Raw genomic sequence first — 26918 nt, 5'->3', positions numbered from 1 at the left:
CAGATAGTTTTCTCCATGTTAACCCATGTTCTACTGATAAGAAACCATGCCCAGTCGGTGTATCTTCCAATGTCCAAATTCCCGCAGTTACAACTGTCCCTAATGCAATCGCATATTATCTGCGTATCTAGAAAGCACTTGTGCTATGAGCAATTTGTTGGCTGTCCTGCGACATCAGTTCATCCATTCAGAACAAGCCCCGAGGTGCCGGCATCGGAACCGGGTACAAGAATTAGCGCCCGCTCGCTGTGAGATAGGCTATTGATCCCCTGTATCACCAACAGGGCGGGGTAATCACAGGGACCCGGGCTTCTCCGCCGGACGTGATAGCGCCCCCCATGATAGGGAGCTGTAGCACCGGCCCCGCTTTATGTTCCTGTGAGCTTCAGAGATTACGTCAAGCTCTCCTCCGCAATCCTCATACGATGTAGAGCTGCTGTATATCAGAGAGACAAAGAGGCACTGCTGAGAGGTTTTTGATCTTGTATCGTCTTTTCATTCCACCAATACGTACATATACACCTACACAATGGCCAACCCATACTCCCTTCCATTCACACTCCAGGATGCCGATCTCCTTCATCTCGAGTCTTATGTTCACGGAAAATTTGTCTCAGCGAAAGATAACAAGACTTTTGATATCATCGACCCAGGAACCGGGGATCCTTGGGCAACATGTCCCGATTGTAACGTCGCCGACGTGGAGCCCGCTATAGCCTCTTGCTATGATACTTTCCAGACCTACTCCAAGACGACACCGCGGCAGAGAGCTAAGTTGCTCATGAAATGGCATGAACTCATACTAGAGTCCAAAGAGGACCTCGCTAAGATTCTGGTTCATGAGACCGGAAAGACATTGGCTGAGGCTCGTGGTGAGATTGACTATGCTCTTACCTTTGTCTGGTGGTTCTCAGGCGAAGCAGATCGAGGAGAACATGGAACAACTATGACCTGCAGTGTTCCCGGTCGTCGGGGTATGACAACTAAGCGACCTATTGGTGTTGCGGGCGCTCTCGTACCTTGGAATTTCCCCATCGCACTCGCCCTTCGTAAGGCAGCGGCAGCATTGGCCGCAGGATGCACCATGGTCATCAAGACCTCACCCGAAACACCACTGACAGCCGTCTCCGTTGCCCATCTCGCCACAAAAGCAGGCTTTCCAGCAGGTGCGCTCAACGTGCTCACCACCAGCCTTGAAAACACTCCTGCTGTAGCCGAGGCGATGTGCCTGGACCCGAGAGTGAAGAAGGTCAGCTTTACGGGCAGTACGAGAGTGGGCAAGTTGATCTCGACTCTATGCGCAAAGGACCTCAAGAAGACAACGCTTGAGCTTGGCGGCAATTGTCCATTCATTGTGTTTGATGATGCCAACGTCGACCAGGCGATGGAGCAGCTTATGAACCTCAAGTGGCGACATGCCGGTCAAGCATGCGTGTCTTCTAACCGACTCTTTGTGCAAAGTGGTATCTACGATTCCTTCGTTGAGAAGCTGGTCAACCAGGCGAAAGCGTTGAAGACTGGTCATGGGATGAAGGAGGGTACTACTATGGGTGCACTCACGACCCCAAGAGGCTTGGACAAGGCAGAAGAGCTTTACAAGGAAGCCGTCGGGAAAGGTGCCAAGACGGTCCTTGGTAATGGACAGCGGGAAGATGGACGGGGCTACTTTATGAAACCTACGATTCTTACCAACATGACCGACGACATGGCCATAACAAATGACGAGATCTTTGCGCCCATCCTGGGTGTCTACCGCTTTGACACGGAGGAAGAGGTTGCCAAAAGAGCAAATGATACGCCGTATGGTTTGACGAGCTACGTATTCACCAAGAATGTCGATAGACTGATGAGAATGTTTGAGAACCTGGACGCTGGCATGGTCGGACTGGTAAGTCGTCTCCATATTCCTTTGCTGGAGTGATACTGACTTGAAGTAGAACGTTGGAAACTGCTCTTCAGCTGAGGCACCTTTTGGAGGTATCAATGACAGTGGGCATGGAAAGGAGAGTGGAAAGGATGTTGCCATTAATGAGTTCCTCATTACCAAGACTGGAACTCTGTCCATTGAAGGGCATTACTGAGACACCTGTATTGAGGTTCATTGATAACGACCAGCTATTTTCTGTACTGTGTTGTATGATAAGTGACGCCATGATGTTTGTATGGGTGCCATTTTCCAGACGCTTGGATGCGCCCTTCATCGGATCGCGATTCGCTTAGAAACGCTGTAGGTAACTTCAACGATAGCTCTTGCGCTCCTGTGCCACATTAAGAGATTGGCGGGACAGGTCCGAATCTTTCACTCGGTTGATGAGGGAGAGTGGTACGCTCCGGAGGCTGACCAGCCGTCTCGGACAACCCCGCCCCCTAGAGTGCCCTAGTTCATGCAGCTGCCAATGTAGATCACGAGAACCGTGCTTATGGGTCGAGAATCTGGGGTTGCGGGGCTCCTCAAACTGTCTTTAGCATAGTCTGTATGTTGGATGTCGCATTGCTTCAAATGATGATAAAGGAGCGTGGTATGGAGCTCATAAGATTACTTCCAAGCAAGATCACAGGAACACGCGTCTAACATCGTCTTTACACGTCAATTATTGACCCTTCACGACCCCCCTTCATTGTCAATGGCTAAGCACACAACGGCCTACAATAGGCTGGTAACTGTTGCTGTCGCTTTCGGGTCTCTTGTAAGTCACTATCCCTCCTCCAACCTACGATGCTAATTCACCCATAGACCTACGGCTACTGCTCTTCTGTCATTGGCAGCACGATCGGACAGCCAGGATGGTACAACTTCTTTGACCTGCCCATGCAGGGCGAACCGGGCTACGGTACTACGACGACACAAGCCATCTCGACAGCGAACGGCATATACAGCGCAGGCGGCGCAATCGGTACACTGTTTATCATGTGGGCTGCGACCGCACTTGGTAGAAAGAGGTCGATTCAGATCGGAGGTGCCTTTGCGTTGCTAGGAGGAGCCCTACAGGGAGGAGCAGCCAACTTGGGGTAAGTCTTGACCATACTTCTAAGAAAACAAAGCCTAACAAAATTCTTCAGCATGTTCCAAGCCGGAAGAATCTTGGCAGGCATTGGTATCGGTATCCTCGTCACAGTCTGTCCGATGTACATGGGCGAGCTTGCACCACACGACAAAAGAGGCTGGCTGGTGGGACACCACGCCATCTTTCTCGTCTTTGGATACATGCTTTCCGGCTGGCTTGGCTATGCATGCTACTTCACCACCGAAAGCATGCCAGATTTTGCCTGGAGGTTTCCCTTGTGCATGCAGTGTCTGGCGCCCTTAGTATTGCTCATAACCTCTGCCTGGATCCCTGAATCCCCACGCTGGCTGCTGCAGAAAGGGCGTGTTGAGGATGCATGGAAGGTTATACGCAATCTGCGAGCGTCGCCAGAAGACCCTGATGAGCAGGTCGCTCGGGAAGAAATTTATCAGATCAAAGAGCAGCTGGCGTTGGATACTGCGAAACTTGAGACTCTTGGTTGCGGACCTTGGTTGGCTGTGTTCAAGAAGAAGAGCTATCGTAAGCGCATGGCGATCGGTTTCCTTACTCAATGGGGTGCCGAATTCGCTGGCCCTCTTATTATTGTAAGTTTTTCACTTCTCCCTTTAAGCCAAAAATGCCACTGACCTTTCTAGAACAACTATTCGGTCATTCTTTACACCAATCTCGGCCAGACTGGATCCATGCCACTCCTACTTTCCGCCCTGTGGCTTACCACTGCCGGCATCATCTACAACCCACTGGGCGCCTGGCTCCATGACAAGGTCAACTCGCGTCGCTGGATGTTCATGGCTGGTCTTTTTGGCTGTCTGATTACTACCAGTGGCCTTGCTGCCTGTATTGCCGAGTTCTCAGGGACCTCGAATAAGGCCGGCAACGCAGCTGGTGTCTTCTTCGTTTTTCTCTATCTAGCATTCCAAGGGTAAGTCCAACACCTGCACATCAATAGACTCTTGTTTCTAACCAAAGTGCTCAGCACCCTCTGCGATACAACCATGTATATCTACGTGTCAGAAATCTTCCCAACCGAGATTCGTCCCATTGGTATGGGCTTCTCTCTGTTCGGTCAATTTGCAAGCACCCTCATTTTGCTTCAGACGGCGCCAATTGGATTTGTCAACGTTGGGTGGAAGTACTACCTGGTCATCATCGTTTGGTGTATCTTCTTCATTCCAATCGTCTACTTTTATTTCCCCGAGACGGCCAATCTGTCTCTTGAGGAGATCTCGGCCCGATTCGGCGATGATGTCGCTGTTCATGTCCACGATGTTCCGGAGGAGCAGCGCAAGGAACTTGATAACTATCTCACGAAGGTGGATGTTGCACACATGGAAGAGTCTGGACCGAAGAGCAAGGCAGGAGCCTGATTTCATTTACGGTGTTCAAGGTACGGTGGCAAGCTGGATGTTGGTGTGTTGGTAATTTGTTTCATGATCTCTTCAATCGACCTTTGTCCCTGAAAGTAATTACAAGTTCTGTACATCTATGGCAAGTCAGGTTTGGATGTTATTACGTGTTCTTGACGACTGCTCGTTCCTCTACGATTCTTGGATCAGTCTCTCTTAGCAACTTTTACATTAGTAGAAAGAGATGCTTTTGTTGCAAAGCCCACTCCAGAGGATGCGCCTGCATGCATGCACGCAAATTATGAGATGTCACTCATTCTCATTGTGATATTCATCAAGTACGCCAAGAATCCACCTCCACTGAAATCTCGCAATCTCGGCAGTTAGCCATGCATCTGCAACACAACAGATCCGGCGATTCTGCAAAGACGACCGGGGAGACTAGATCAGCTCCGTCATTCTCTTTTGGACGCCTCCACATCTGAAGGAGGCTGGGAACAAGTGCTTCTTGGTTAGTGTAGCGTTGAACCACTAGTCGATCCCGGAGCGCCCCCGCAGCGGCACGCTCCAGATGCTCACCCTTCGATCAATCAGGCCATCAAATGTAAGAACCGAGGAGCATGCCGAACCATTAGCGGTCTCCATACCACAGAGATTGGGGAGCGGGGAATGGGATCATGGGGTCTGGTGTCAGAAGTCAACTCCGGGGAAGAGGGTATAGAAGGACCTGTCAAGTTCAAGTCACAGGATCAGAACCTGCTAGTCTGTTAAACCTCAACTGCGCTCCCCAACAGCACTCAATATGGGCAACGCAATCTTATCTGAAGACATGTCTCTTCACTACAAAGACTATGATAGTCTTCCTGACCCTCGAAGAGTCTGGTCTGGCGCCCCAGGGTCCCGTGAAGAGGGTCTGGGCCGTCTTGTCCTTCTCACGCCAGAAGTGGTTGCCAATGCAGCAGCTACATGCATCAAAACGGGACGTCGAACGTCCTTGAATTGGGACTTGACAAAGCTGGACATTGCCAACTTCAACCGGGCCCCAGCACAGCACCACATCATCTCACTCTTTGACGGTGTTGCGTATGACGATGTTTACATCTTCAATCCACAACAGTCGTCCCAATGGGACGGTCTCCGCCATTTTTCAGCCCCAGCGCCTACCAAGTCAGACCTAAATCGTCGCCTATTTTACGGTGGCATGACTTCAGTTGAGATCCAAGACAGAAACAATACACGCATAGGCATACAACACTGGGCCAAGGAAGGAATCTGTGGTCGTGGTGTTCTACTAGATTATGTTGAATATGCCGCACGGCATTCGATAACATACTCCACATTCTCAAACCACTCAATACCGCTCCATACCCTGCTTGATATTGCCAAGGAACAAAATACTCAGTTCCGTCGAGGAGATATCCTTTTCGTTAGAGTTGGGATCACAAAGGAATGGGATCAACAGATGAGCGAGGCTGATAAGCTTGCATACGGCCAGAGCACCGACCCTCAACATGCCGGTCTCGAGGGCACAGAAGAGATGCTGAAATGGATCTGGAACGAAGGCTTCTCTGCAGTAGCCAGCGATTCCATCTCTTTTGAAGTCTATCCCAAGCAACCATTTTACAAGCGAGAGGGAACAGATGCTACAGTGCCGGGGTTGTTTATGCATGAGTACTTGCTTGCGGGGTGGGGAATGCCCGTTGGTGAGCTCTTTGATCTCGAAGGGCTCAGTCAAATTTGCAAGGAAGAGAAGAGGTGGGAGTTTTTTGTGACATCGGCGCCTCTAAATATGCCCGGAGGCGTAAGTAGTCCTCCCAATTGCATAGCTATATTCTAAATGCCAGCAAGTATCTTGACAGATAAAGGTTCCGCGTATCATGGTCGCCTACTAGGTTAGAAACCTTTTGATTCCAACACTTGGAAGATTCTAACAAACTTCGTAGCTAGTCCCCAGCAGTTCAACTTCTGCAGCATCCTTTGGGCATCGTTGCTAATAGCAGGAGTGGAGCCGGGAGTGCCGATATCCTGGACTGATCCACAGCTCGCTGGCCCTCCTGCTTCAATCCATTTCACTACAACTCGCCTCTGGGATATGTTATGGTCATGGAGATCAAGGCGGACAATGTGATTACTCTCACTGAGCGCTAATGTTCCATGAGGACCGTACGTAGAGTAAGCAATGATGAAAATGTAGCCCATAAAGACCCGCATGATCTCGCATGGTGCAGAGACTAGATAGTCATTTGCGATCGCAACGATCTGGGTTGCATGCCAACATAGCCTTCTTGCTGTCTTGGGATCTCTGGCAAATGTTGACTTGAGACGCTCACGAGCGACCTGGATTCCGTCATGTTGTTGCGGTGTGGACGTGATGAGATTGCGCACGATGTAGACTATCATGTCAAGAATGCCGTTTGCGGCACACAGGTGCGAGTAGTGACAAAGAAGGCTGGCAATACTATTCTTATCGTCAGTTTGTATAAATTCTAAGACAAGAATTCGCTTACTTGTAGCTGATCAGATCACCAGTTGTGGACGGTGCCCGCAAGGATTCAACTAGCGTGTTCAGTCCCTTCAGAAGGGACCTCTTTGTTTCTCGGTGTGCGCTTATGAATGAACTTAAACCGAGAAACTCGGGCATAGCGACAACTTCCAGTTGCCAGAGGTCCCACAGCATGCGCCCCATAACCTGAGCACAGAGCCTCTTTGCCCATGACCCAAGATATGATGGTGCTTCTCTTCCGGCTAGCGTGAGCTTGATGACCACTGACAGATTGGGGCCCGAGCTATCACTTCCGAGGCGTGATACAAGGGCATACCAGGCCTGCGCCGAGGTCGCGTTCCATATTGACTCGGGACACGGGAGAAGAGAAGGCAGCTCATTCAGATCAACGACACATCGGCGACTTGTGAGAGTGCAGAGACTGCAGTCATATTCGAACGCTGCCCAGGCTGCTCTACGACCCGATTCTCTGACTATCCAGCTTCTCCACTCATGATTCAGATCGTGTCCATTCTCCGGGCTGAGAACGCCTTCCTGTCTCTCGTCTGAGCTGACGGCGTTACGAGGTTTCAACAGACCAATGCCCCGTAGGCCGCCTATAAGTATGCCGCGGGACCTGTCTGCGTTTTGGTAGAGTTGTCTGTTACCCGAACCCAAAGAGTAAATCTGATGGAGGCAAAGGGCATTAAGGTATGCGACGTCGTTGTAGCTCATATTGTCAGATGCACCCATCCACGTGATTATAGTAGAACACAGGTCGCTCAAAACAAATGAGAGGTCAATATCGCTCGGGCTATCCGATAGCAAAGCACCAATGCAAGCCATGGCAGTCAACATAGCTGGCGGACAAGATGACATCGTCCATGTGGGTTTATGAAGAATCGACTGTACATCGTGGAACCGTGTGAAGTAAGACTCAGCAAGCCGTTGTAGATGGCAGAAAGCTTGAACCGAATGACTGCCCCGTATGCTTGCAAGCTGTGGCATGGGAGTCTCGGACAAGATCTGGATAAAGCCGTCCACAAGTTGTGACCGACCAGTTCGCGAGCGACTGTTCAAAAGTTCACGCAGAGGAGGCAGCCGATACTGATGTGGGACGGAGTCATTGCCTTGGTCGAATGGCCATGCAAGGCTGGCGTGGTGGGGATTTGACAATCTTCTCGCTTCATCAGACGATCTTCTGCCTTCAGCTTCGCGCGTCCACGTCGATTCTGTAGTTTCTGGTATTTGCTGTGGCCCTCCGTCGAGAGAGCACCCATTGGTAGCTACCGTCTCGGGACCCCGTTGCTCCATATTCGAAGGCCATGGTTCTTGGACGTAGAGACCTTCCAAAGCCGCCAATTGGGCAGGTTGTAGGCCGTCGTCAACATTGGAGCCGAGCCAGTCAAATCCACCAGTCCGAAAATTAGGTTGCATTAGAGCCATGTAAGAAGGTGAGATGGCGAAATCATTGCTGAAGACGGCATCGCCAGGGTCTGCTTGTAGAGTATCAAAGGACTGTGGTATGTCCACCACGGAGCCAATCGTAGAGTTTTCATCGATATTGTTGAATGCATCTACTTGACAGGCTTGACTCAAAGATTGAGTATCGTCAGTTTGACGTGTCAAGGTAGAGCCGGGCGAAGAGGTTGAGGGCGGTAAAGTCGCTATTGGGACACTCATGTTAAAAGCCGGCTGCCATGCATCGGTCTGAGGAAGCGTAGGTTCATCGGGTTGGCCCCGTGCTTGCTCATCCTCAGGAGGATGATCAGGTCGATCAGTGCTCGCGTCGCTGTCCAGAATTACTAGGCCATCTTGTTCAATAGGGTTCGGATACGAGCAAGCATTGCCCGCCCGAGCGCAACCGTTGCAGCAAGGCCTTGTACGGTCGCATTTCAGTTTCTTAACGACACATCGATAACACGACTTCTGAACCGATTTCTTTGCATGTCCTTTGACGCGATGTGTAGAACGTAAATGACGCAAGAGAACGTCGCGTCTACTAAATGTCTTTTGGCACTGAGGGCATGGAATAAAGTCCTTATTGGAGGTTGCTACATGGGTGAGTTGATGGCGACTGAGATGACTAGGCCGTGAGAACTTTTGAGGGCATTCCGGGCATTGAAGTTGACGTTGCTAAGGTAATATTAGAAACTGGAAATAAGGCGGAAGAAGGCAAATTTACATTTGAGTCTGCTCCTGTCATGGCGAGCTTGGACGACACTTCACGGTTGGAAGGGAAGAGTGGCAGTATTATTGGGGCCAGCAATCGAGTTCTGGGGTAAAATGCGGGGATCAATCACGTGTTCGGCATTGAGACTCGAAAAGGACAGGACGTAATTATAACATCAGAGATAAGATTTCCCCTTAAGGTGGCTGCTCCCTTGCATCGAGTGCTGACAGGGTATAGAGCCAATTGATATGGCTGTTGCAGAAGTGACATACAAATATCAAGAATTCTCATTGCATTAGAAGTACCTATCGTACATTCTTGAGGTGAGGATTCAGCCAGCTCCCCTTGTCAACGTCAACAAGGTTAAGTGCGACTGGTGACAGTCACACCAGATAGGGTCATTCCTCCAAACACTATGGTTAGTATAAGGGACAGACTACCGCCGATGCTTTCCTCGGGAAGTTCATATCTGTATGGGTACCCCTTGATGGACATATATCGAGTTTAAAGATAAATAAAAGCTCAATCGAAAGACTGTATTTGAAATTGAAATTAATATTCAAGTCTATTTAAGGATATAAAATTCTAAAGAAACTCTAGATCGCTGTATAATAAATAGTAGATAGATTTTTATAAAATTTTTACAAATTTCTATTTTACTTTTTACAGGGTATCTCTGAAGATTGCTACAACTAGAATAAAAGAAAAGATAAGGTCTACTATAAGTTTGCTGTAATTACCTTGCTAATGCGCTAGTTCTTAGTGGTTATGCGCTGTAAATAATAGCTAAATTTGACCTGATGGGTCGTTTTGGTGGTGGTATATTTAGACTGATGATCACACTGAGAGGGGTGTTTCTTGATCAACCCCATGATAAACTGAATCAGCTACAGGAGTTATTGGTTATATAGATACTAGGTAAATAGGGTGGTTATTAACATAATTTACTTTACACTGCAACTAACCGCACGCTGTAAAGGCAAAATTCAAGAATGTCAAGCCATCCACCGTGTTTATTGACTAAGCGATCTAGAGAGAAAACGATTCTCCATTTTGACTGGCATTATTAAGAAAGATCATCTCTTCTAAGCGCGAGGCGACTACTTTAGCCTGCGCTGCTTCCGGCACTTTTGCCGCAAGATTGAAATCTATAACGAAGTCGCCGAAGTCTCCTCTTAATGCTGCTGCATCGTGGTGGCTCGAATGAGCTTGTAACGGATTAGCCAGCACAAGAGCCTCATCGACCGATAGGGCGCCCACTTGCAATGCCATTCCCAGCAGACCACGACCGACTGAGACGAAAACCGGACAGCAAATGGCAAGCTCTTGGCATCTTGTGATACAGAGAACAAGGTAAAACTGTAAGTCTAATTCGTTGGCACCTTCCATCTCATTGGTACTAACAATACCGCTTGTAGGTTGGATATCCCAATTGCTGTCTGATGTAAACTCTTCCAGCACCTGATTGAAGATGTGGAGTAATGCGGTGCCGGTAATCATAGTCCTAAGTATGCTATGACGCTCGACATGGCATTTCACTAGGATTTGTTTAAGCTGGTTTGCAGATGCTCGGATGACAGATGTAGCAGTGCTATCGGGGGACGAGAAGGAACGAAGGGTTTGGGCGGGTGTTCTCAAATAGAAGGGCCTGAAGATATTGATAACGGTGCAATGAAATGTGATACTATACAATACTCATTAATAATGGGGATAATTCGAAAGCTACTTCGCCTTAAGCTCTCAAGCGAGCAAGACTAAGGGTTCACTTACTGTAAGAAAAGAACTTGATTGGAATCATGTTCTCCTCGGAGCAAATCGTCATCGAGTGTATCTGCCCAGTGGAGCAGCTTCTGATATCCGGATTCAACGAAAGAGAGAGGTAGGGTTCCATCGGACGCAGGACGGTAGAGAGAATACACGGCGGCGACTTCCTGAACAATAATCCACAGCCTACTAAGAGCCCCAAAACCTTTACCGATCAGCTGCCTTTCAGTAACTTTATGGGTGCCCTCTCCAGGAATCGGGACTGTAGGGGGACAGGGAATCGGCTTAACCGGCAAGTAGTATGTATTGCGTCTGTCAAGGATATTATAAGATTGCAAGGCCCATCCAGAACACGGCATACGTACGATAACCAATTATAGGCCCCCCAGGCGACCTGAGTAGTCTGTCTTTTTACTTGAGTAGAGAGCCCTTGCCAATTGGCTGCATTTCTTCCGCAGTTCTTCCCGCCAAATAGGCCCAAACGCTCGGCCATATCTTGCGCGTCTTGAAACAACTCAACAACACGAATGTTGCTAGATTGAATTTCGCATGCAACGCCAGTTACCATCAATGCTGCCACACTCAACAATGAGTCAGATTGGCGTTCTGCGAGCCACAAAGTTTCAGCAGCTTCTAAGAATGCTTTACTCAAGTTCGACGAGCTAGGGTCAATGAAGCAGTACCAGAGCTATGAATACGGATGAGCATGGGAACTAGGCTTTGTTTCTGGAAAGGGCTTACACAGGCACAGCTGAACACTGAATGAACCAGAAATGCGGAGCAGAAATCCAATTTTCTTTCCAACAGGTCATTTAAAAACGGTTCAGCGTCGAAAAAACCAAACATGTGATGGTTCTCTGACAGATATGTTGTTATGATAGTGATGGCCAACTCATTACGTATGGGTATAGTCGTCCAGTAACTCATATCTAGAGACCGGAAGTGATCCAGCCTCAGCGGAAAGGTCTCTCGGTCCCATATGCTAGGTTCGTTGGTGGTATCTGCAGTCATTCCTGTCACCCCTTCATTAGCGATGCTAAAAGGCTCTAGCACAATATTTGATACGTCGACGGGGGGGATACGAGGGTAGGCGCTTTGGTGACGAGCTGTGAGCTCAACCTCAAAGGTGGAAAACCCAGAGGGTGATACAGCACGATCTAGACTGCTACTTGAGGGTTCATCCAGAGTCAGATCAGAGGCGCGCAATGTACCCGCTCGCAGCCTACTCAGTTTCTCTATGGCCTCATCTTCCGGCCCCGAGATGAGCTGCCGAAGGATGTTTGCAGACTCTTTATGCTGATTTACTGAAGCCGCATTCTGATACTCGCATAGTACGCTTAGCCCCATGCATAAATTACAGCTTGGACGACCTCGGTCACACTTTGCTCAGATAGATGTTAGCAAGCTTTTCGCGGATACAAGAAGTGAAACGGAACGCATAGGTCCTCTAAACAGAACAGAAACAAGACGGAGAGGAGACCTTTAGTTTCTTCAATCGACATCGGTCACATGACCCGACGCCCCTATACACTCTTTTCGGTGGAATTTCTCCCGTGCGCCTACTTGATTGGTTGATTTCCTGATTTCGTGAATGGCTAGGCAAAAGCGGCCGATGATTTCTGCTCATCGTAAGGGAGTAAGAGTGAGCAGACAATTACCGTAGTTGGGTAACATTTGTGTAGAACGAAGGTAATTGGGCTATGTATGGGGATTGTGGGGAGATAACTTTTCAGGCGACTCGCTGAGTTTATGCCTCAGGCACTTAGTTGTCTCTGGAGCTTGTCAGCAATTGGATAAGCAGGGAAAACATTAGGCTTGGCAGTAGATGACGCGATTCGCACGTCAATTCCCAAAAGAATGCGTCGGCGCCCCTCCGCAGCAATCAGCTCGCGCAGCACATATTTTCTCTAGCCTTTGTCGGTCCAGCCTCTGCAAATTCAGAAGCTAATTCAACATCTCGATTTTGTACCAACCACTGCATCATGGATAATCCTAGACAGCCGTTGCCGACGCCTTTGGGGGCAAATGGCGAACACGAACAACCCAAGTGTCATCACTGTCGTTTGAACAGAATTCACGTACGACTCTCTGCAATCCATGCCGTTCTGCGTCATTCCCAAAAACTAACAACCTCATGAAAAGTGTAACGGCGGACGACCAGCGTGTGCTCAATGCCTCACGAGATCATTGTCATGTTCCTATGATAGAGATAGCTCCAGCTTAGCCCATAAACTCCGTCTCCAACAACGAATAGCTGATTATAGAAATTTCCGAAGGCGCCTACAAACCATGTCCACAAATGAAGCCTCCCAAGCTGTCCATCAGATGAGGGCGGCAGGGTCTATTTTATCTGCATCAGAAGCCGCTATAGCCAGACAACCCCAACTATATCGCCCTTCTGAACTCCGCACAATCCATGGTATATTACCCCCAACCGAGTCTGTCCTAGAGTTCGAGCTTAATGCACGCCATCCATTCGCCTATCCTCCACTAGAGCCACTGGATTTAAAATCTGTAGCCATCGACGGCTGGTTCTGCTTCGAGGATCAACCGTTCGCTCGAAATAGACCTAGCCCGCGTAACCACTCAACACCCGAGGAGACAGGAACAAGAATTTTGTCTGTAGCCACTTCTGAACCAATGCCGGATTGGCAGCTTTGCGATTCCCGCCTTACACTTCTCGATATGGCCTATTGGAGCAAGATACCTATCGACAATCCATTTGTTTCCAGGATCCTTTCTCATTTCCTTACGGCACACTTTCCTTTATTTCCTTGCTTTGATATGAATCTTTTCCTCGACGATATGATACAGCGAAATACCGATTGTTGTTCGACATTCCTCGTTGCAAGTATAATGTCGATTGCATGCGTAAGTCACGATATTCGTCAAATATTTCACAAGACTCTACTGACAGCTGCTACCAGCAATCCTTTAGCGCATTCGATATTCGTTCAGCCCCTCTCAGTATTTCATTTGAGCAAGAGGCTCGGCTGTTATGGGAAACTGAGCGACATAACGATTCTTCGACTAATTTGGCTGCGATGGCGTTTTTATCTATGTCTGGCGGGATGGCTGGTCGTGAGGAGTTAATGCTGCAGACACTGGCGGATATTCGAGCTATGGCAGCAAGGATGAATTTATTCGGAATACGGGTCAGCGACGAAGCGCTCAAATTCTTTCATGAGCTCCCACCGGACAAGTTCAGGGCATTAGCATCTGCCGCTTGGGGGGCGTATGGGTGGTTAACGTAAGTCAGCAGGCTTCTTGTCCTCCCTGTGACTATTCAAGTTAACGAATATCAGATTCTATTCAACGCACTATGCCGCTGATCCAATTAACTATCCACCCGCACTGCCTGTTCCTGGCGATACGAACAGGCAAAGCGGTGGGTTGGTTTGGCCACCTCACCCAATACCAGAGTTTCTAGGACACAACATAACAAACATATGCAAGCTATGGCCCATCATCCAGGGTTTTGGACATGTTTATTCGTTCACAAATCCTGTGCCGCTATCGGAAAGGGTGACTCTGGCTTTTGCTGAATCTACGTACCAGAAATTTCTGGCTTGGGCAGATGCTCTCGATTTGAAAATGAAACGCAATGACAACAGTGTCTCTCATGTCTATTTCTTTCAGTAAGTGCATTCCATCATGGACAAAGCTGGATTCGCTGGCTCATCAGTTCAGTGCGCTCTACCATGCTAGCATTGTCAGGTTATTTCAACCTTTTCTTCATGCCTCGGCGCATACACGACTCAAGAGCTTCAATTCAAGAGATTGCACCCCAGCTTCGATATATATGGCATCCATACGGCAGCTCAAACGTTTACTCATCTGGTATTTAACTAACGCCGGTCGACATTCTGATAACGGCTGGTTCACCGTCGCTGTGCTCCAAGTCATGAGTGCAACACTGTGGAACACCAATGCTCCAGATTGGAAAGTCTATTTCCAGCTCTGCTTCAACTTCTGGAAAGAAGCATACATACGCTATCGCATTTACTTGAACATAGCCAAGGCAAATTTGTATTTCGCCCTTCAACTAGGGGTAATTGAAAGGGACACGGCCGTTGCCATGGTTAATGAACTACGTGCGGTCGGCGCGCACCATGTTGATCCTGAAAATGCCATAAATAGAGCCATTGCAGATCATCAGATAGCGGCCAAGGACTTCAAAGATTCCAAGGTGGACGCCATGGCAAACGAGTTTACGGACCTGACTGTGTCGCATCGTACCGGGGACGTGGAATGCAATACGGACGACGCGGCCTCTTCTCATGAAAGCGAGGTAGCGCCCTCTCATAACTGGCTCAAGACTGTATTAAACTAGAAAGCCCCTAGTTAGAGTTGGACTAGTTAAAATCTCCTCAGACGACGACCACTATCGTGGTGAAGGGCTTGACTATTGTCTAATCGTGATGAAGAAGGATGATCCTGACAACTACTCTCCAAGTCTTTCCATGTAACTTCTATCTATTGCTCTTGTTAAAACTCCTACCAATCGCTTTTAAAATTGGGCTCTAACGAGTTTGAGTTGTAAGGCTAGAATACTTGAATATCAATACACCGGGTTTAAGAAGAAAGATAAACAGAATAAGACACATACCATTGCTGATACGGAATAACATTTTGAATTGTTCAGCCACTGCTTTTATGCAATTTGGGAAAGGCTATGGATCGAGCTGATAACCCTTGATTGTTCATATGGTCAGCTTAAAATTGGTTTGGAGACGGGGATATTGTTGAAATGGTGTACCCTTGGCTGCATAAGTTGTGTTCACGGAACGCGTTTCAATTTCAATGTCATGTTCTGGAGACTAGGACAGAATGAGACGCACAGAAGCATTGTTCAATATACGGATTTAGTACCCAAGTTCGCCGAACGTCCTTCTTTAATGAAATCGATAATTCCGCATAGGCGAATGAAACATTACCGGCTATCTCGGCCATCAAACAGTTAGTGCCAAGCGACCGGTAGAGTCACAAAATTAAATCCTTTCTTTGACATCGGGAAAATTCCGACGCCCTAGACAAACGTCTCTGTCCTAGCGCTACCAATGTGTGGGGAAATCGCAACGTTGAGTCGAGTACCGTCGTACGAGTCAGGATAGATCCTTCAACCCTACAAGGGAGATCACGAGAGATGCGGGGTCCCCATGGGGATGAAGCGAGCAGGCAGGGACATCACCGGAGGAGATCCGATGTATACAGACTACTGGGATGTTCAAGCGTATATATGACTTTGCCTGGGCGTCCCAGCATTTCAACGTAGACCATCTGGCCTTGTCATTCTCTCTGTATTGCTCGCCATGGATCAGAATAATAGTAAAGGCGTCGAGCCTATGAAGGTCGACGACAGGTTTATTGAGAATGCCCCCGACGCTTACTCGGGTCTCTTGCCCGAAGATGCGGACTTTATGCGCGGATGGGAGGGCAAAGCTGGCAAGAAGGTTGTAAGAAAGGTATGTCTCCATGGTCCTTCAAGTATTGCATCTTGCTAATTGATACAGATCGATTTTCGACTTCTCCCCATCATGGCGGTGCTGTACCTACTTGCCCACATCGATCGAGGAAATATCGGGAACGCGAAAATTGAAGGAATGGACAAGGACTTGGGTCTTGTCGGTAACCAGTACAACATCGCTAGTACCATCTTCTTTGTTCCATACATCATCTTCGGTAGGTGTCACCGGGAACTCGTCTCTTGGACCTCACTGACTTGTCGCAGAGGTCCCTTCCAACATCATTCTCAAGAAGGTGCGCCCCAGCATCTGGCTTTCGTTCCTGGTACTCAGCTGGGGTATTGTCATGACATGCATGGGCGTCGTCCAGAACTTCGAAGGTCTCGTAGCCTGTCGTGTCATTCTTGGAATATTTGAGGTACGCATAAGACTCCATCTTTTCTTTAATTAACTAACAAGGTGACAGGCTGGTTTCTTTCCCGGTGCCGTCTACATCGTCTCGAGTTGGTACCCGCGTCACGAGCTCCAACAACGACTAGCGATCTTCTACACCGCCTCTGCTTTCTCCGGTGCACTTAGCGGTCTGCTGGCATTCGGTATTGCCCGTCTCGATGGTGCGAGAGGTATTGCTGGCTGGCGCTGGATCTTCCTCATCGAGGGAGCCGTTACGGTGGCAGCTGGTCTAGTCATGCCGTTGCTTATCATTGACACCCCCGAGCGAGCGAAGTGGCTGTCTGACGACGAGAGGCGCTACATCGACTTACGTCTTAGAATGTCTGGTGTTCGAGCAAACACTGAGGAGGGTGACAAGTTCTCATGGAAGTTGTTGTTCAAGACCATGACTGATTGGAAGGTCATGCTTGGTGTTGTTCTAGCTTGGGCAAACTCTGTCCCAAACGCCGCCTTCAAGTTCACCATGCCCCAGATTATCAAGCAGCTTGGCTTCTCGACTGCTAACGCTCAGCTACTTACGATGCCCCCGTATGTCTGCGGTGGTATTGCCGCGTGGTTATCTGGTAGGTTCTCGGATCGTCTTGCCTGGCGCATGCCTTTCATCGTTGGACCCATGTCGGTGCTATTGATAGCGATGGCCGTCCTGTTCAACTATTCCAAGGATGTTGGAAACAATGTTCCAGCTATGTATATCGGTGTGATTCTGGCCCAAATTGGTATATACCCACTTTTGCCTGGTATCACTGCTTGGACAGGCAACAACCTCGCTCCATCCTGGAAACGGTCCATCGGCCTTGCGTGGCTTCTGGCTGCGGGAAACCTTGGCAGTATCATCGGTACCAACATCTTTCTCGATAGAGAGGGTCCTCGTTACCCTACCGGCTACGGTACCGCGCTCGGTATCATTTGTCTGGGTGCTTCTTGCGCCCTGTTCATGGAATTCTGTCTTTGGCGATCAAACAAGGCACGAGCCAAGCTTTCCGAGGTTGAGATTCGCCAGAAGTATTCTCAAGAGGAGTTGGATGCTATGGGAGAGGACAGTCCCCTGTACAAGTACACTCTGTAAAGGTCCTAGGGATAGCGCGTTGCTTGATTAGGTGGAGGTGGACAAAGTGTCACTGGTCACGAAAGTTGACGTGGAGGATCTCAGGGAGGCATGCAGGCAGTCAATAGAATCTTACGCCATTTTAAACAATTTATCTCTTAAGGAGTGAATACCGCCATTCATAAATGTTCAAAATGCTTGTGTGATGCGCTTTCCAAATTGCCGGGTGGAATCTCATAAAATTCCACACACTCGTGGAGGAAAGCAAGGTAATTTGGTGATTCAAGAGTCTAGCTCTGTTGGAATGCTCAGGAGTTCTCGGCCGATGCACATAATGCAATCACGAAGGTCTACAACCTGAACAACGGAAAATCGCTACGACGATTGAAGATTTCCAATTTGCCTCAATAAACTTAAATTTCCCATTCAACTCAAATCTATTTATTGCTTTCGGCTTAGAAAAATGCCAGAGCGTTTGGTGGACTTGCAACAGCTCCCGGCACCTGTACTGAGTAAGCGTCTTCTATGCTTACTACACAAGGGCGGCTTGACTTACATTCATAGGGGAACTCGACATAAAGAAGGTATACCGTCCCAGTTCTTTACATTTCTTCGAAAGCTCTTCGAGGTAGAACAACTCACCAATTGGCATACCCCAACCAGCCAAAAGCCACTCATGCAAATGCCATTCAAGATCCTTACATGGCCAAACCTCCAACGATCGCGCATCACCACAAATAGCAGCGATCTTAGTATTCCAGAGAAACTTGAGCAGCTCCTTGGAGGGCTTTAAACCGATGTTATCCGGCTTTTGAGTCTTGTATAACTCGTTGAGATGCTCGCGCTTGGTGGCGTCCATGTTCTCGTACTGGGCTAGGTAGCCGAAGCGAATGACGATGATGTCGCCAGCTCGGAACGAGTCGAGACTCATGTTTTGGTACTCCAGAGTTTTGATGATTTGGTCGAAGGGGATTTCATAGGATGTCATGCCGTCGATTTGGATGCCTTCGTTTAATGCCCAGGAGTACCAGTCGATGAAGACGGCGCGCCCGGCAATTCCCTTCTCCGAGACATCTGCACACTGTTAGTAAAGTAAGATGAGGCGAGCTAGAGAGGTACGTACGGTGAATACTGTTGGGATGGTCTGAAGCAGCGAACTCTTCTGCTTTTCGGCCCATGTAGTATAACTATCGGGTCAATCAGAAGCATTCCAGGGCGTCTCCAGTCATACTTACTGCCTCTTCTTGATAAGCATAATGTCGAAAGCCATCCCATTGAGAACTGCATTGCGAATTGAAGCTCCACTAGTGCTGACGTTAGCTATCTGGATTACGTCCAAACTTGGGCAGGTTACCTCATCGTCGTGCGCATGCTTCAATGGCGCCTTATTAATCAGCTTCAGCTCAAGGTTCTTCCGTGCGAATTTCGGATTTGAGGCCCCCGTCATCGACCAACTGTCCCATGATTAGCCTTTGTTGCCAGATTGGTAGGATCACTTACTTCAAAGACAACCTTGATCCCGTCTTGATGTTTTCTCTGGCCGCTTGACTAATTACATCATCGTTCAAATGATTCAAAGTACCAAGCTGGTCATCGGGACCCCAAAGACCCCATGCGTTACCTCGAGGACCATTTTTGTCCAGGGGAAGTTCGTCAAAATTGGGATGTTTTTGGAACGCCATCGTTGTCGAGTATGAAACTGTCAAGTGGGCGGGTTTCTTTGCTGGTAGCACAGGCAATTTGAGCTATCCTCACGATTATTAATACTAATGCCAGCAGCTTTGCCGTGGCTATCAGCATTTATTCTCACGCGGGGTCTGATGATCGTGAAGGGGTCTCCGAACGGCTCACGGAAAAACCCCGACGTGACATCCAGCCATCGGACCCAGTCCGAAGAGACACTATCCACAGTTTTTACAACAGTTCAAACATCAAGTAACTAATTTCATAAAATTGGACTAGCTTAAAATACACCTCGTTTGCTTACAAAGTCTCCAATGTCTCGTCTTGTGTTTGCGCCCCTGTCAATTACTACCGTTCGTCGCCAGCTCCTCTTCAAGTTGTCTGTCCCGAATCCAACGAACCATATCGAGTAAGGCGGGATCATTGGGATCGATGTTCGGGACTGTGGCCAGAGTTAAACGAGTCAACTCTTGCAAGACAGGATCATCAAGATCAGGATCGCGAAAGTCAAGATACTCCCCACCATCGTCACTGTAGTCATCTCCACTGAACATATCCAAAGCGTCAGTGGACTTGAATCGCATAAAGGTAAGATACCCAGCCTCAGTGTCTCCAAAAGTACAACGGTTTGGGATAGCTTCCTCTACCAATTTGGTGAGGTCGGGATCCTCGTCCACATCTACCATGATTTCAGTTCCTTCAGGCACAAGGCGTTTGATAACCTCTAGCCTCCGTTTTAACAGGATGTTCCATTCGGCATCGTTTATGAGTCCTGCCCCTGGCAGATAGCCGTTTGTGCAGTAGAAGGACATAGGGTGTTGTATGACAATTTCCAGAGTAGATAGTCCCCCAAGCAAGTCTGCCCAAATCGGGTCGATCGTGTCTGGATCCTTTGGGTCCTCAGGATTCTTACAGAGCATGACCAATGCGATATGGCGGATTTCCTTTTGTAAGTAGGGCTCGGAAATCTTCAATTGATGCCATTGCTTATCGATATAGACGTCAATCTCAAAAGTGTTGCAGCGGTACAAGAGTGGTGCCGCCTCATTGTTTATTTGATGACAGGTTTGAACAAGTCGAAAGAGAGTGCCCGGATGTATTCTCTGTCTTTCAACCACGCTGGCTCCCCTGGCTCTTGTGTTGTTGGACTAATCTGCCAGCGGTAGCCGATTGGGGTGCAAAAGCCGTAGATCTTTTGGCGTAGTTCGGGCGGCAGATCCAGAAGGGGGAAAGTGTCTTGAGACGATGAAGTTGATGTCGACATTCTGCTGTTCAGTATTGTTTACGTTTTGAAGGATATGATGCAAAGAGAAGAAAAACGGCGTTCTTGTTCGCTTTTGTTTTGCTGTGAAGGATCGCGTTCCTAGGAATTACACGCGTGCGAGTCGTGAAGGGTATGGCCAATGGTAAGGGAAAAGAGGCGTCTATCGTCCCGTGACTGACGCGTATCAAAATACCACCAAAATCCACCACTCAGCAACATTACTGAGCGTTTACTGTGATCCAATCAACATCATGCTTGGCCTGCAAGGGTTGTTGGTAGATGGTCTTGTGGCTGCGTGGCTCTGCGCTGTTAGCGATGGCATTAGTACCTGACAGTGATGAATGTAGGCAAATGTTTTTATACAATTCATGACATTCAATTCTATCCTAGACTCAGATTAATTGAATTCGGCAACTTAATCAAACTAGCTTAGCATGCGTCATCCACAACCGTTTACAAAGTTTCTAATCAACAGTATCCAGCATTCCTGCCCTTATGAACTGTTTTCGTCCATCGCTAGCCACTCTCAAGCGCTTTCATTTGTCTCCAACTTCAAAAACAACTGATACAAAGGGTAGTAAGGGTTATTGTGATCGATAAAGTCATCGTCATCGTCATCGTCTTCAGACGAACGCTCGTCCAAGTCCAGGTCCAAGTCGTAGTCACGGTCGCTCCGAGCGAATACACCTCTTTTGAAGAACTCATCTCCAGCAGCAAGTCTCTCGAAGGTGCAGAGGTTTGAGATGTTGTCGTTTACCAGCTGGCGGGTCGATTCGTCCCCGTCCGTGTCTACCTCGACCTTCACTTGTGGAGGGATATGTAAGTCGATGAACTCTAGGTGCATTTTCATCACTTCCGCCCATTCATCCGGATTATACCATGACAGGCAGCTTACAATAAGTTGCAGACTACATAGTCCACTTAGCAACTCTGGCCATGCCTCCAAGTACCGACCTTCTTCGTGTTCGGGTTCATGCAAAAACGGGTTAGTGTAATATAGATTTATAACCATATGTCGAATTTCTTTTCGATATTTTGGTAAAACGATTCGCAGCTCCTCTCCAAAGTGAACATGAACGCAGTTGTTATTGTATAGGAGTGCTCTCGCCTCATTGTGTATCTGGCGGCTGGTTCGAAGGAGTTGAGGGAGAGAGCTTCGGAGGTCGGTGTGTGCAGACGTGATAGGTCCTACCGAATCAGCATTCTGTTCAGACGAAGTAGTTGTCTCGTGCTCAATATCTGCAATGGTCTGGATGTCGCCTTCTTCGTCCGGAGCTCTCTTGCAACTGCTACCGCATAATATAAAGCGCATGCTTTGTGGAGAGCAAAATTGATAGATTTTGTTGCGTAATTCAGGCGGAAGTGCCAGAAACGGGAAGGTTCCTCCAGAAGATGGCGTCGACATTGTGCTGGTCAAGAGTCCTCAATGTAGGAAGTCTTGAATCGATGGAGAGAGAAGGTTGCTGTTGGTTGATGTTCTGGGCAGGAATAAGTACTCTCATCGAAGTCGCATGAGGTGATGCCTAGGGAGGAGGATTGCAGGTGGCCTACTGTGCAAATGGCAGAATCAAAGAGTGGGTTTTCCCCTTGTACAACATGAGAAAGCCAATGAATTGAACGCAAGCAACTTGCATCATTCACCCCAAGGCTTTTTTCTTTGTTTGTCGGCCACTGGTTTGCTGACAATTTCTCTGTTTTTGCTCGAAAACACTGCTCGAAAACACCACTCTGCGTCGCGATTGCCATTATAGACGGGGCTGCTAGATACAAACTGCTCAAGGTTACATATGTTAATGAAACCGCTTCTCATGACATCCCGTTTGCATCGTTTGAAGTCGCCCCTCAAATTCGCATCAAGGTAAATCTCATGCGTTGTTGTCAATTCACTCAATAACACTCCCTGCTGGCGTCAAACATGCCGTCGTTAACAGAGACAAACCAATGTCACTCTATCTACTCCACTGTACCCACGATCATTGATTTTCTGTTTTATAGAGTCTTCTGATCTTCGTTGAAGACAGGATGCTGTCTATCAACCCTTCGTGGGTGTCAGGTAACCGGGGCGTTTATTCAACTACAAGGTTACGACGACTTCATACTAAACAAGCAAAGATGGGGGCTGATCTCGTAGGTCTATGGGATGATTGCGATCAAGGCGAGTGTAGAAAGTCACCGTCTTCGACAAGACTCCCGCTGTCCACCGCCGCATAGCCAGGTTTACGGTGGCAAGCCCGGATGGCAATCCAGCTGCGGCTTGTAACTGGGAAAGCTTCAAGTCCGTCAGACTGTCTCCAGTAGGGACAAGGATGTCGTTTGGGCTTTTCCTTTTTGGAAGGTGTCTTGCGGTGACGGAGTAGACATGATGCTGTTGAAAAGTCTTATATGACTCTAAACGGAGGATGGATAAAAAACTGAGATTATTTCGCTTTGTTTTGGGGTGGACAGCGCTCTTTGAAGCTGCTCGTCCCCTTTGTGCCTTGGTCGGTCTCCAGGGAGATGCTATGATAAGGATCATGAAGACGTCCGAGGTTCGGTTACGGCTTGCTTTTTATTGCAGATGCCAATTGCATCTAAACAGCATAGATGAGTATCGCGGGCAATTCAACTTTGGAATTTCGTTCAGCCAGTATTCTCATTCATGACATTCAATTGTATCGTATACTCATATCTATCCATCAAAACGCCTCACCCAAAACTCCAAGCAAAGCGTCCAAACTATGTATATCTATGCGTCATCCTAGGCGCAGTCGGCATCTGCGTAGTCTCTCTCGCCTGATCAAAAGATGGAGGATTCGATCCATCACTCATACTCCTCAACTTGGCCTCCTTCTGTTTTCTCGCCTTGCTCCTCCTTCTCAAACATGAGAGTAGACAGCACAGGGTGAGAAGAACAATGAAACCACCGACTGAAGCAGCTGTCGCGATAACAGCTGTGCGGTTTCGATCGAACCAGCTTCTACCATCACCGTCGAAGTCGTCGTCGTCGGTACAGTTTTGTACGTCGATGGGACATTGACCTGAACTTCCGTCGCAGCGCTCCTCGGGATCGCAGTCGGCTGTGCTTTCTCTGCAGACCAAGCCGCTGTCTGCAACGCGGCATTCTTCGGTGCAACACCCATCGCTGACGGGATCACATTCGGCGCCTTCACGAAGTTGGCATGTTTCGGGGTTGCAGCAGGAATCAGAGGGACAGCGTCTTGAACCACCGCAATCGCATGTTTCTCCAGGCTCGACAATTCCATTACCGCATTGACTGTCATTGATGTCTGGCACATCATCCTCGGATACCAGACAGCTTGTGTCGATGTGCTCCTCTCCAATGCCGGTGCAAATGGTTCCGATAGTACAGGGTGAGAATTCCTCGATTCCTGGTGTGCTTTGCGGGTTCATGATATACTGATTTCGCGCGTCGCATGTTGAGCGACTAAGCGGGCAACAGTCATCACTGCGGGAATATCCATCGCTGCATTCGCTGGACGTGCAGTCATGAGCGGCTCCAAAGTTATGCGCCAGCTCATGCGCAAAGACCTGCCATTCGTTGCTTGTGCGAACGACCACATTCGCAGACGCAGTACCTCCGCCGCCGTAGATAGATCTTCCCGATCGGTTGCAAATACTTCCGATCCAAGCGATACCAACTGTTGAGCCACTTCTGCAGGCTGTCAAAAGAGACCAAACAGCGTTGTTATCGCGCATCCTGTTTCTCCACCTCGTGAAGAGGTTGAGCCGGGTGTTGATGTCAACGTTGGCAGTGCAGGGGAGGTTCCAGGGCATGGAGGTCGGTGCGTCAGCGGGGCAGGATGGGTCGGACATGGTCAAGTTCTGGATTGCCAAGGCGATGTTGAAAGTATCCTCGTAAACCTGAGATGCAACATTGACCATCGAAATAATGTTATCGCGAGCATCTTGCATGTTGTCGAACTCAGCTGTGTATGAACAATCGGCTGCGATTCCGACCAAGGCAACTCGTCGAGATGAAGGACAGCCATCTGTGTCTCCAACGTGGTTGGCGGGATCGAACCAGTCGCTGGGGTTTTGTCGACGGGTGATTCCAAGGGGAGGATGAGAATCGTCTCTCTTCTTCATTCCCTCGTAATTTTCGGCTTCTTCGAATGCGAATTGTTCCGGGTTGAATCTATGGGCTCCACAGGATGGCTTCTCTGTCGCGGATCGCTTAAGAATGGCATCATGTTCAGGGCCCACCAATTCCTTCCAGACTCTCATGTTTCGTTTGGCTTCCTTCGAATCGCTATTATCCAGTCGTCGCGTCTGTCGATAATTCGAGTCGAGGGAAATGTGGTGGTAAGCGCCGTCATTCGTAAATGTACCTTCAATCACATGTCGTCCCTCTCGATATCGCACCATCATTCGTGCCCACCCTACTCTCCGTCGGGTTTGCTTCTCATCATCATTCACCCAAGCGACTCCCTTGTATAACAACGGGCTAGAGCCCTTGAGATCCAGAGTCTGTCCATATTTCTTATTCGGCTTGACATGCTCAATATTCGTGTTTTGTGTCAACACATGTCTTGATGGCTGCAAGTTGAGCGTAATTCGTTGACGCTCATAAGGAACATCAAACTCGACTTGAAATGAAGATGCAGCGCCAATAGTATGCGGATCCTGTGAGAACTCAAGCTTCTCAATAGCAGCTGATTTATCAACGGTGTCTCTAGCTCTTGAATGTGCTGGGGGCAGTGATGTCAGTAAATATGGACCAGGCCTAACATGTCTTGGCATGACATACCTTGCACTTGGAAAACCTGCAAGACAAGCAATAATAAAAAGGTCAAGAGACTCATAGCTGCTCACTTTCCACGACGAGAAAGGAAAGTAGATCTTTCTGAAACAAGCACTGGAATTGGGAGGTTAGTTAAACATATACATATCATTTTCCGTTCCAAGACAAGGGTTGCCCCCCATGTCGTTCTATGACACAGGGACTGTCTTGGCCAGTTAGCGAAGCCAAGACGTTAAGTCGCCTGGGCGGGATCGGCTTATTCCAAGGCAGCTGAGCCACTTGGGTTTCGTCAGAGTGCGTGCAGTTCTGTGTGTTTCACAAGGCTTCGGGGAGCCGAGAGCGCGAGGTTTACTCCATATCGAGTCAGATTGAGCGCTGCTTTCTCATTACATCAGAGGTCCTATCATATTGTATTGACATCTATCTAATCAATTAAATTACTACTAGAAAATTATCCGATAGTTGAGTCTCTACTGTTCCTGTCTCAAAAATAACCTTGTTCGTCGCAAATTCCCGTGGATTAAGCTTAAATTGTTTCTGATACACTACATCATCCGGCACCTCCGGGACCCGGACCCCGCCATGGAGTTTGGAGATGAAGGTACTGTAGAGGTGGGATGAGACGGAGATGCTGACAAAAGTCTTGGCTTAAATCCGAAAGACAAAAAAGACGAAAAGACCCTTACCCACTTGTAGAGTTCAATGACGCCCGAGCTGACGTATGTCCATTCTTGGCATTTCAGTCCGCGTGGTCCCCTTCTTACTAAACAATTAACAAGAAAAGCCATGTTCCACTAGACTGGAATTCCAAGACAAGCCTTTTATATTTAAGCATCATCTCGCATTTCTTGGTACCTGATTGGTAACTGAAAGTCTGATCTGAGGCTATAGAGGATCAGGGACTTCAATAGCCGAGACTTTTGCTAGTAATTGTCTCGGGTGAAACTGAGCATGCAGGAGATTCGTCAACGTGGCGAGGAATAAGCCATCTCTCATGTCGCACAGCCATGTTAGACTCTAACAAATACGAAATGTCCGCGTAAGCATAAGCGTTTTAACGTTTTAAGGTACAGTACTAGAGTACATGGTTTAAGGTCCCGGTACTGTTACTGTACATAGACGGCGTTAAAAGGTATGCACCGAAGTATGCATCGAAGAGGTAAACTTCTATGACGCCGGAAGCCACGGGGGGATGATCTACGCCCAGGGACGGTACTGCACTACATTGCACAATCCTTCAGAAATCCTGCAAATGCAGGGCTTCCAATGAAAAACAATTTCTGGGCGCTCGGCTTGTTCTTGTCGTCATTTGGTTGGTGAAATGGCTCGGCGGTGAGAAGCAGCCAAGAACGGACTTTGTGTCATCACCTTGAATCCCCGAGTCATCAAGGAAGATTTCTGAAGGCCAGCTGATACATTTTCGATGGTGACACTGCCTCAGACAATTTTCGTGGAATTATTCCTGACACCCTTTGG

At 48.3% G+C, this 26918-nt stretch overlaps 9 protein-coding genes across 9 annotated transcripts; 5 read left to right on the top strand and 4 right to left on the bottom strand.

Annotated features, from left to right (window-relative positions):
• Window positions 1-529: 529 nt before the first annotated feature.
• Window positions 530-2081, top strand: FIESC28_09945 (uncharacterized protein; the record flags this gene model as incomplete). The annotated part of the gene is made up of 2 exons (XM_031164080.1): window positions 530-1888; window positions 1938-2081. 2 exons carry the CDS (start codon window positions 530-532, stop codon window positions 2079-2081), a joined length of 1503 nt encoding a protein of 500 aa, XP_031011867.1.
• Window positions 2082-2624: 543 nt separating this feature from the next.
• FIESC28_09944 (uncharacterized protein) lies at window positions 2625-4393 on the top strand (the record flags this gene model as incomplete). Its single annotated transcript, XM_031164079.1, has 5 exons — window positions 2625-2687; window positions 2735-3009; window positions 3061-3610; window positions 3662-3948; window positions 4003-4393. The coding sequence occupies 5 exons, from the start codon at window positions 2625-2627 to the stop codon at window positions 4391-4393; spliced, it is 1566 nt and encodes a 521-aa protein (XP_031011866.1).
• Window positions 4394-5174: 781 nt separating this feature from the next.
• On the top strand, window positions 5175-6209 carry FIESC28_09943 (uncharacterized protein; the record flags this gene model as incomplete). Its single annotated transcript, XM_031164078.1, has 1 exon — window positions 5175-6209. One exon carries the CDS (start codon window positions 5175-5177, stop codon window positions 6207-6209), a length of 1035 nt encoding a protein of 344 aa, XP_031011865.1.
• Window positions 6210-6265: 56 nt separating this feature from the next.
• FIESC28_09942 (uncharacterized protein) lies at window positions 6266-8537 on the bottom strand (the record flags this gene model as incomplete). Its single annotated transcript, XM_031164077.1, has 2 exons — window positions 6266-6830; window positions 6880-8537. 2 exons carry the CDS (start codon window positions 8535-8537, stop codon window positions 6266-6268), a joined length of 2223 nt encoding a protein of 740 aa, XP_031011864.1.
• Window positions 8538-13080: 4543 nt separating this feature from the next.
• FIESC28_09941 (uncharacterized protein) lies at window positions 13081-15124 on the top strand (the record flags this gene model as incomplete). Its single annotated transcript, XM_031164076.1, has 4 exons — window positions 13081-13662; window positions 13719-14041; window positions 14097-14429; window positions 14482-15124. The coding sequence occupies 4 exons, from the start codon at window positions 13081-13083 to the stop codon at window positions 15122-15124; spliced, it is 1881 nt and encodes a 626-aa protein (XP_031011863.1).
• A 979-nt stretch (window positions 15125-16103) lies between these two features.
• On the top strand, window positions 16104-17775 carry FIESC28_09940 (uncharacterized protein; the record flags this gene model as incomplete). Its single annotated transcript, XM_031164075.1, has 4 exons — window positions 16104-16256; window positions 16305-16473; window positions 16523-16674; window positions 16723-17775. 4 exons carry the CDS (start codon window positions 16104-16106, stop codon window positions 17773-17775), a joined length of 1527 nt encoding a protein of 508 aa, XP_031011862.1.
• Window positions 17776-18209: 434 nt separating this feature from the next.
• On the bottom strand, window positions 18210-20357 carry FIESC28_09939 (uncharacterized protein; the record flags this gene model as incomplete). The annotated part of the gene is made up of 7 exons (XM_031164074.1): window positions 18210-18257; window positions 18311-18828; window positions 18878-18941; window positions 18990-19058; window positions 19109-19208; window positions 19255-19499; window positions 19839-20357. The coding sequence occupies 7 exons, from the start codon at window positions 20355-20357 to the stop codon at window positions 18210-18212; spliced, it is 1563 nt and encodes a 520-aa protein (XP_031011861.1).
• An 870-nt stretch (window positions 20358-21227) lies between these two features.
• On the bottom strand, window positions 21228-22013 carry FIESC28_09938 (uncharacterized protein; the record flags this gene model as incomplete). Its single annotated transcript, XM_031164073.1, has 1 exon — window positions 21228-22013. The coding sequence occupies one exon, from the start codon at window positions 22011-22013 to the stop codon at window positions 21228-21230; it is 786 nt and encodes a 261-aa protein (XP_031011860.1).
• Window positions 22014-23416: 1403 nt separating this feature from the next.
• On the bottom strand, window positions 23417-25503 carry FIESC28_09937 (uncharacterized protein; the record flags this gene model as incomplete). Its single annotated transcript, XM_031164072.1, has 2 exons — window positions 23417-25389; window positions 25449-25503. The coding sequence occupies 2 exons, from the start codon at window positions 25501-25503 to the stop codon at window positions 23417-23419; spliced, it is 2028 nt and encodes a 675-aa protein (XP_031011859.1).
• Between the last annotated feature and the right edge of the window lie 1415 nt (window positions 25504-26918).

This window comes from Fusarium coffeatum, assembly GCF_003316985.1.
Source record: "Fusarium coffeatum strain FIESC_28 chromosome Unknown BRIP53273_contig_274, whole genome shotgun sequence".
NCBI classification, from domain to species: domain Eukaryota; kingdom Fungi; phylum Ascomycota; class Sordariomycetes; order Hypocreales; family Nectriaceae; genus Fusarium; species Fusarium coffeatum.
The sequence above is the reverse complement of the archived record's forward strand: the minus strand, read 5'-3'. Positions and strand labels throughout refer to the sequence as shown.